This window comes from Tympanuchus pallidicinctus, unplaced genomic scaffold (assembly GCF_026119805.1).
Source record: "Tympanuchus pallidicinctus isolate F22 unplaced genomic scaffold, pur_lepc_1.0 scaffold3, whole genome shotgun sequence".
NCBI classification, from domain to species: domain Eukaryota; kingdom Metazoa; phylum Chordata; class Aves; order Galliformes; family Phasianidae; genus Tympanuchus; species Tympanuchus pallidicinctus.
The window spans coordinates 25313254-25322113 of NW_026294747.1; the positions used below are offsets into that span (position 1 = coordinate 25313254).

Sequence of the window (8860 nt, forward strand, 5' to 3'; positions counted from 1 at the left end):
TTCTGTGCTCTACTCACGTAAAACATTTGCTTAACATCTTGAATAATAAACACTGTACTTCCAGTATATTCAGAGTTAGCCTGAGGCTTCTACTGACATTTTGGCCTTGTATCTACTTTAGCTTACCCTGGGGGCAGTTCCTCATTTGATTTGTCACAGTGACACCTGAACTGCAAAGTTAGGGAAGAGAATGCAGAACAGACACTGAAGGAAGAGAGAAGGCACGGATGATGGTATTGCTCTGTTACTGTATAAGCTGGAGCTTATATAAGCTCTTTTTCCAGAGCAAAAGAGAATCCCAGTCTCTAGCTCTTCTCTCTCTATTAGTGGCATTCCCAAGAGGCGCTGTAAGTTTAGCTTCTGTATTGCTGGAACAGAACACATAATAGCTCCAAGAAACGCAGGACTAAGCTTTCCTGAAAAGCTGCCAGAAACACAGAGTGGGTTCTCACAGTCTAACTCAGAAACACTTCAAGTATTCCTACAGAAAGCTTTTAATTCTACTTAAATGTCATTCAGAGAATGGAGGGCAGGAAGTACTGACAGAAAGGAAAGAAGGGAAGACAGAACTATCCCAAAAAGGCCGGCTGCCTTCTGGTAAACATTTCATTTATCTTCAACTCATGCATCACCCAGGAAATAGTCAATATATTCACAAAGGGAAATAAGAATTTTCCTTTTCTTATTTTTTGAAGCTGCACCTTCACTTCAGATCTACCCACTTCTTTTCTATCTCCCAAAAGTAAATTATTATTTCCTGACTGACCACATATTGGCCAGTAAAGAGGAAATAAAATATTGCATTATCTTTAATTAAGTTCTACTCATCATGTACATTGAATGGGCTGGGTGTCCTTTATAGTCCAAAGAAGGTACAAGCCAGCTGCAAGCAGAAATCAGGTGTTCCCTGAAGCTCCTTGGCCAGCACTGGCACAGGCTGTCGTGAGAGGGTGTGGAGTCCTATTTTCTCATTTCCAGAAAATGCTGCCTCAAGAAGCAGACAAGCCATCATATAGAACCACAGAGACACTCACGTGAGCCACAAATAAACCACCACAATCAGCAGCAATACCACATGCCTGTTATCCCTCATGGGGACAGCAACGTGCACAGCACACTGGTGGGCTTCCCCAGATACTGCTAACTGCAGGCAAATGTGACTCTGGGAACCTGACAGCAGCAAGGAGCGTGTCAGACACGCATCACCTCCTCTTCCTTTCCTTCTCCTTTGCAGCTGTAACCTTCTGCAGCCCCATCTCTTTCCCTCTTCTAACCAATTCCTCCTGTCACATTCCTTTTCAGGAATCACATGCCTTTTCAGGCACTTCCCAAACTGCAGGAAAAAGGGAGAAGCTGGGCACCAGGAGATGACAAGCTATGTTTCTCAAGGCAGAGCAGTTCTGTCGAAAGAGCAGAGATCACCTCCATTTAGTCCAAGCAATGCACGTGCCCTGTGCAACACAAGCAGTAACCTATAGCTGTATGCGACCTTCCAGGAGAGCATCACTGCAGAAGCAGCTCCTCACAATGCCGTACAAAGGCTTTACCAGATCATCTCTTATCTCGTATTAAAACATGTCCTCTCCCACGAGAACAAAATACTGATACTTCTCCCACATGTATAAACATACAGAGAACTTTCCAAAATGAATTCCAGCTAAACATCTGGTTTTGTCCTACATCTGAAAAGGCAGCACGTCAGCTTTTTCCAAAAGGAAGGGTCACATTAGAAAAGGTCACAAGAGGAAGACTTACATTTGCCTACAAATACTCCTACAAAAGAGAAGAACATCCATCATTTTGGCCTCATCTCTCTCTCTCTCTCTGTGTATTTATATATGAGGAAGAAAGGCAAAAAACTTTTTCAAGTCACTTTTCACCTACAGATTAAGTGTCAAATGAGATTTCTCAGTACTATGACAGAACCTCATCATTGCAACAGGTTTATTATGTACTACCAGTAGCCATTGCCTCAACATGGTTTTCCATTCAAAGCACATCTGAATTCCAAGCACTCTTTGAATTCTCAAGTCTTTTCAGACAAATCATTTGCATTTGGCAATAATAATAAAAAAGCAGCTCTTCTTAAATTGCACTGATTGACATATTGGTCCTTTGGTGCTTAACTGACTGCATAAATTTCAAGACTATTGTTAGAAATATACATTAATGCAACCAGTGAAAAGAAGGAACATTAATACTTATAAATATTGAAAAGCAAGTTAGGAGAGAGCAGACAATGCAAACAGCATGAACTAAAAAACCACGTCTGGCCCAATATTCCAGTTTAAAGAAGCAGACAAAAAAAAAGCTTAGTTTGTGCATGGCATAAAACTGTCAAGCATGAGATGGCAATATCAGCTGGTTGTCAAGGCAGGAAGGATAAGCAAAATCTTAGCAATAAATGTATAAAATGTTGTCAACACACTGATTTTGAGCCAGTGACATTCAAGAGAAATATTAAATGTAAAAGGCTCCTCTTCTTCAATGCACAGAACAGTTGGTACCAACAGATTAGCAAAACAACAGATCCCAGAAAACTGGGAAATTCTGGTAAAGTCTCTCCAATTAAGCAACCATGGAAGGCATTTAAAAATAAGGACAAACACAGAAGTTCTTCCACAGGCACACAGACCACTTCAAATTACTTTTGAAAGAAAACTAATAGGTTCTTCAAATAACATTTCCATGTAAGGTTCTGATCTATGTTTTTAGCTCAACTTTTTTTTCTTTTTCAAGTTTAAAATGATCAGTTTCCCAATGCACTGAAAATAGCCAACTGCAGTATGGAGCATCAGGCATTACTGTAGTTACCATAATAAGGAGATTCAGAGATATGGTTTCTCCAAAAAAGAGGCATCAAATAAAAAGCAGAAACTCATTATCACATTTGTCCCACCCTACCCTAAATCAAATTAAATGTCAATAAAAGCAGAAGTTCTACTAAATCAGAATACAATAAATAAACACATGAAAGATTTATTCCTAACTTCATTTCAGTAGGTCTGTAAAGAGAGTAGGATAAACAAGACAATTCCAAGAAGCAACTCTGCACAAACTCATCCAAATCATCTCACATAACTGTGCCATTTGTCTAATGCAAAACTGTTCAACTGATTATACACACGTCAATTTTCAATAATTTGCACTTAATCTTTATATTTAATTGCTGGAACAAAATAATGCCCTGTTTCTCAAATATATCATACATAGACATTTAATTCAGTACAGCACGCTGTTCAAATGGAAAGAATTTCCTGAAAACATGAGGGGATGGTGGACAACACTGTCAGGGATTGAAACTGGTAAAGGACAAGTTTTGTCATAACCACGTCGTGTTCATGTCTCACACTCTCTGACAAAGTACAGCCAACAGATTAGTAGGGAATCTAAGCTTAAAAAAAAAAAAAAAAAAGATTGCTTACAATTCAGTTACAAAACATCTGCTTTCTGACCTGTCAGTAACACACCTCCTTCATGTGATACAGCTGGAAACCAGTCGTGTACCAAACTTTGGTCTGCCTTGGATATCAGCAATTACACTGAAAGCAGCAAGTTTGGCTTCTAAAGTTATTTTCTACTGGCACAACATAGGTAACATTCAATATTGTCTAACATTGTCCTAACAAAACATCAACTCTGACCTGAAGACACGAAAGAACTGTTTGATGTCTACATTCATTAATCTTTGACCCCTAAGCCAAAGCAGGGTGCCAATTAATGTTAAAGATGCTGTAATGATGCAGGTGTTTTTGCCCACTGGGAACAACATTCTTAATATCAGTGCCAACTATTAAAGAATGGTCTACAGCAGAACCTACTGCAATCCCAGTGGTCTCCAATAGCTACCAGTCCTGTGAACCACAGCCAAGCAGTGCCACCAGAGAATCAAAAGTAGTCACCAGGACAACGAGTTACTGTTTCAGATGCTGAACAGATAAAGCCAGGGCTACCTTCAGGGCAAGCAAGGCCTGGCTGCAGGTTGCTCGACCACCCTACTGCTCGGCTGTCAGTTTTCAATCAGACTCACTACCAAAATCACAGGTGCAATTTCAGTGCGCAGAGATAACTGCTTCGATGCAGACAGGTGCCCGAGGAGACACAATCTGAACAGTTTTCACATTTCAAACTTTCGGGTCAAATCAGAGTTAGGCAGAGAGCAATGCGTAACTGACGTGGCAACACTATGAGAAACTGGAATTCAAAATCAGGCGTTAAATCAACATGCAAAATAAATACTTCAAAAAAAGTAACTCCCCCTGGAAAAAATAGCAAAATAATATTTGCAGATTTATTTGTTGTGGTATTCCATAAGAGACTTTAAAATAGAACCTTTTCTTTAAGTTCTGAATATTCATTTGACAGATTGAAGATCCCTTTGTTTCTAGGGAAACAAAGAAAAGTCTTTGTTCCTCTCCACTCCTCTTCTAACATCCATGCATGGTCTCCTGCATTCTAGGGAACAAGATATCTAATCAATTTCCCAGCACCCACACTGTTCATCAAAAATTGTAGCCACAGTGGACATTTATAAACAACTAATTTGGTACTGCCGGGAGGGAGATCGCATCTGTCTATACTAAGTTTTCGTATTCATTCACATGTACTCAAACTCATGTATCCACACAATAACGTGAATTTTCTAATCCACTATATACATAACTCTGCAGAGAATAACCGTGCCATAGAAATCACACTAATCCCTCACTGTTCAGTACTAATGACTTTGCACTTTCCAAAACCAACCTGCTCATCCCTAGCTCCTCCAGAGCTTTGGGATCCAGAAGCCACTTAAGCAGCTGCCCTCAAAGGGTAATATCCACTCACAGCTACATACTCCTCACAACACTGTAATAGTATTTCAGCAACCGCAACTAGAGTGAAGCTGACATACCTTCACAATCATAGTTTACTGCTGCACTAACAAAAGCCACAAAAATGACCTAGAAACATCAGTAAACATAAAAGAAAACAAAGAAGAGAAAGCTATAGCATTGCTCAATGCCACAACAAAATGAAAGCACTTCAATAAAATGCTAAATATAAGGACACAAGCAAGACCTTGGCAACGCTCCAGTTACTTGTTGCAACTTCATATTCCATGGACATGCTAACATGCATCCAGCTTGGACTATACACAGTATACGGATAAGCTACTTCATCTAACACTGACAATTTAAACTAATTCAGCTTACATAAATTGATCCTACCATTAAAGCTTTTCTCTTCCTTTACACACTATTCTATTCAAAACTATACTTATATATGTAGGTATTGACAGATGACAAAAGATTTGAATTCTGAAAAAAGATCTGTTCACAAGTACTGTCGAGAAGGTACGCTTCCATCAAAAACTGAAGATTTAGCAGGAATAAAAATCTCTGAAGTATTTTAATATCTAAACCCTGCTGGTATATTCCAGATAGCAGCCACCAAAGCAAGTAGGATTCAAACTGGAACTTGTTAGGAATACAGATGGACAAACAACCAATGGGCTGGACTCAGCCTGCTAAGCAGGCTTTTATTTGGCCACCAGCAGTGCTTGTTAGCCAACTACCAGATGAGCCAAGTCCAGCCCAATAGGCAGCCAAGCAAACTGGAGGTGCTGCTAGGGAAAGAAAACAGAGGAAACAGAAGTCTGGATGACAGGGTTTATTACTAAGTCAGTGTCAACTTGACAAGAGCAGCTGTAACTTTTTCAAGGACAGGAAGCAATACAGACACTACAGAGAAGAAAGAAAAAGCGCAGATGGGATCTTTAAATACTGCAGTGAAAAGGAAGCACAGGTATTCCCAACTACAGTCATCCAACCTGAAGAGTTGGAATTCAGAGCACAGATAAGACCACAGAGCTGGGCTGGATGCAGAAGTGCTGGTTACCTGAGTCATCCCCATCCAAGCTGGAATGAGCCTGGCTCCTGCAGTCATTCAGTAATTCAGCACCAAACACTCAACACCCTGCAAAGGTTTACCAGCCCAAGTGTCACACAGCCAAACACGACCAAGCACTGCAAGCAACACACTCCCTTCAAGTCAGAGATGAAAAACAAGAGCAGCAGTGAGTCTGACTGGGCTGACCCTGACACAGACTTAACAAGTTTAGCCTGGCTTAAATCCACTCCATTCAGCTGTTTGTTCCACACTCCACAAGCCACCACAGCAAAAGGGCACAGACTAGTTTGTCACTAGAAGGACACAACTCAGACAGGATAAGTTAATTCCACCTAACCAGTACCATATTTAATACATCAGCATACTGGATGTATTGCTTTCAGACTGCAGCTGTGTCCAATATCACTTGCAGTCTAACATAATAAACTTGGCCCTACCTGGGGCAGGGGGGTTGGAGATTCATGATCCTTGAGGTCCCTTCCAAGCTGGGCCATTTTGTGATTCCGTGAACTCTGTCAACTCTGTCAGGCTCAGTCTAAGTTCAAGCTCATCTCTTTCAATCACCCTTAAGGACAATGCTTTCACCCCACATTCAACTCTAAAAATTCCTGCAGTTTGCTTGTACACGTGCCAGACAATGCAACCTAGGTGGCCACCTGCCATGACAACAGACTCTCTAGAAACTTGTAATCATGGTAATTCTGGCTGAAACCACATAAAAACCTAAGACAACTGAATGGAATGATGCTCCTCAGCATCATTCCATGTGTTGTTTAGAGTATTATCATTACATAGCCCCTATTGCTGGAGCTAAGTCAGCCTCCAGCATCCCCAGGTAATGAATAGAGGATACTATTACTTTGCTAACTGATTGTAACAGCTGCCTTTAGTACTCCTCTGACTGTATGCTGCATTCAAACTCACCAAGTCTCTTAACTCTGGTTGCTGGTTGTTTGGTTTTTGTTTTTTTTTTTTGTTTTTTTGTTTGTTTGTTTGTTTTTGACATTGCAACTCAACCGAATTACATTTTTATTAGTTTAAAATCAAGTTGCTTCTAATATAGAAAAAAGAAATTCACACATACGTCTGTTACAGCCAGAAAAAATATGGTTGTCCTGAGAAATGGTTCTGGCATTAGACTACACACCCCTCTGATTTGATCCTCACTGTTTTGAGCAAAAGTATAACAGACAGCGGTCACTGGCTTAGTGCCGCTGCCTGCACGAACTGAGTACCTGCTTCCTGTTTTTACTCACAGAGGGTAGCACCACGCTGCCCTACTTCTAAATATTCATAGCCAGAAGTTCAACATCACATCACATACCCAGGTTGCTCTTATTAGAGCAGGAAAAACTAACATGAAATAGAGGACTTCCAAAAGGCATTCAGACACACTTTTAGCTAACAGACAAGCAGTGGGCTTTAATCTACTTTAGCAGAAGAGCATACAGCATGGTTACAGACACTGCAAGGTTATGAAGGAAGCCTACAAGGCCCTGTACCTGCTGCCTCTGGACAAATCAGCCCTAACAAGTGCTCACAATGAATATTAAACCTGCTATCGAATTTAATTCAAGAAGAGGATAGTTCTGTTCAGGTAAGAAACACAGATGCCAACCCCAACCTCCACTTCTTGTTGCCTTATTCACACACAGCACAACAATGACCACTCCATCATTTTTTTCACAGTAAAATAGTTACCTTTAATTAAGGAACAAAGTCACAGCAAGATACACACACGCATTAAACGACTGAAGGATGTGGGAAAGCCCAAGGCTTCCCAGAAGACTGACCTCGGATCATTACCTACAGACTCAGTTACGACACAGGGACTTGGGCGGGGACGCCACGGATGAGGCGCCGCCGCAGGCGGCAGCCGACAAACCCCTTCGCCGGGGCTGCCCCAGGCGAGCCCGCCTTCCCCGCGGGGCCGGAGCGGGACAGGGCCGGCTCCCTGCCGCCGAGGCCGCGGCCCGCCGAGGCCGTGCCTCCCGCTCCCTGCCCGGCCTCCAGCGCCGCTGCTTGACGCCGCCTCAGCAGGCGCCGCGGAGACTGACAGGCACACAAAGGCGTACTGCGGCCCGGCCTAACGCTGCACGTCGGTGCCTCGGGTGACGCCAGGGACGTTCAGCCGAGCGGCGGAGTTGCAGCGCGGGCACGGCACGGGCTGCCGTCGAGCAGGACCAGAGAGAACCGCGCCGTCGCGTCACGCAGCAGCCTCACCATAGCCCGCTCCTGAGGCTGCGCGGAGACCCGGCTCCCCGCCGCTCTCGTCGCCGCCGCTCCGGACCCTCTGTTGCCTCCGTCCGCCATTTTGAGAGCGAAAAAGAGGCGGCCGCCACCACCACCGCCCGGAAGAAGCTCCCACGGCCACCGGGCCGCCGCGCTGCGCCACCTCCACGGCCCACCCCAACGGCGGCACGGCTGCAGCGCGCAGGCGCCGCCCTCTCCCTGCGAATGCGCGGCGGAGCTCAGCCCCTGTAGGCGGAGGCGCGTTTGTGTCTGTGTGTCCGGACTTAGGGAGGCGGTGCGGGCGTCTCGCTCTGTGGAGGCAGGTGGCAGCCTGGGGCGAGGTGATGTTGCTGCTGCCTCGGCCTGGCCGAGGAGCGCTGTGAGGGGCTCACGCGCCGCCTTTACCTGACCTGCAGAGAAAACTTGCAGGTGCGTTCCCAGCTGTAGTCAGTAAGTTTTCCTCGGCCTATCTGGCTGGGGGTGCTCTCACAGCTGTTCGTCAGTGCAAATCTTCATCTGAACGCACCGCAGGTTTGTAGTCGCCCCTTTTGGCTGAGCGCTGACAGTGGGGCTGGCGTACAGCGGCCAGCCCGGGCCGCAGACGCCGTGAATTTTGATGGGCTCTCCTCGTGCCTTAAGCATCAACACGAGCGATCGCGGCTCCTGACCCACGCGGACAGAGAACCCGATTCCCGCGTGCCGCGCGGCACAAGGCACCCAGCCCTCGGCTTCGTTC

At 44.4% G+C, this 8860-nt stretch overlaps 1 protein-coding gene across 2 annotated transcripts in view; it reads right to left on the reverse strand.

The window, feature by feature from the left end:
• Window positions 1-8303, reverse strand: part of UBR1 (ubiquitin protein ligase E3 component n-recognin 1) — a 59322-nt gene extending 51019 nt beyond the window's left edge. For both annotated transcript variants that reach the window (XM_052696707.1, XM_052696708.1), the window contains exon 1: window positions 8116-8303. In XM_052696707.1, the coding sequence (XP_052552667.1) occupies window positions 8116-8205 (90 nt within the window). In that variant the 5' untranslated portion in view covers window positions 8206-8303. The remainder of the gene's footprint in view (window positions 1-8115) is intronic.
• Between the last annotated feature and the right edge of the window lie 557 nt (window positions 8304-8860).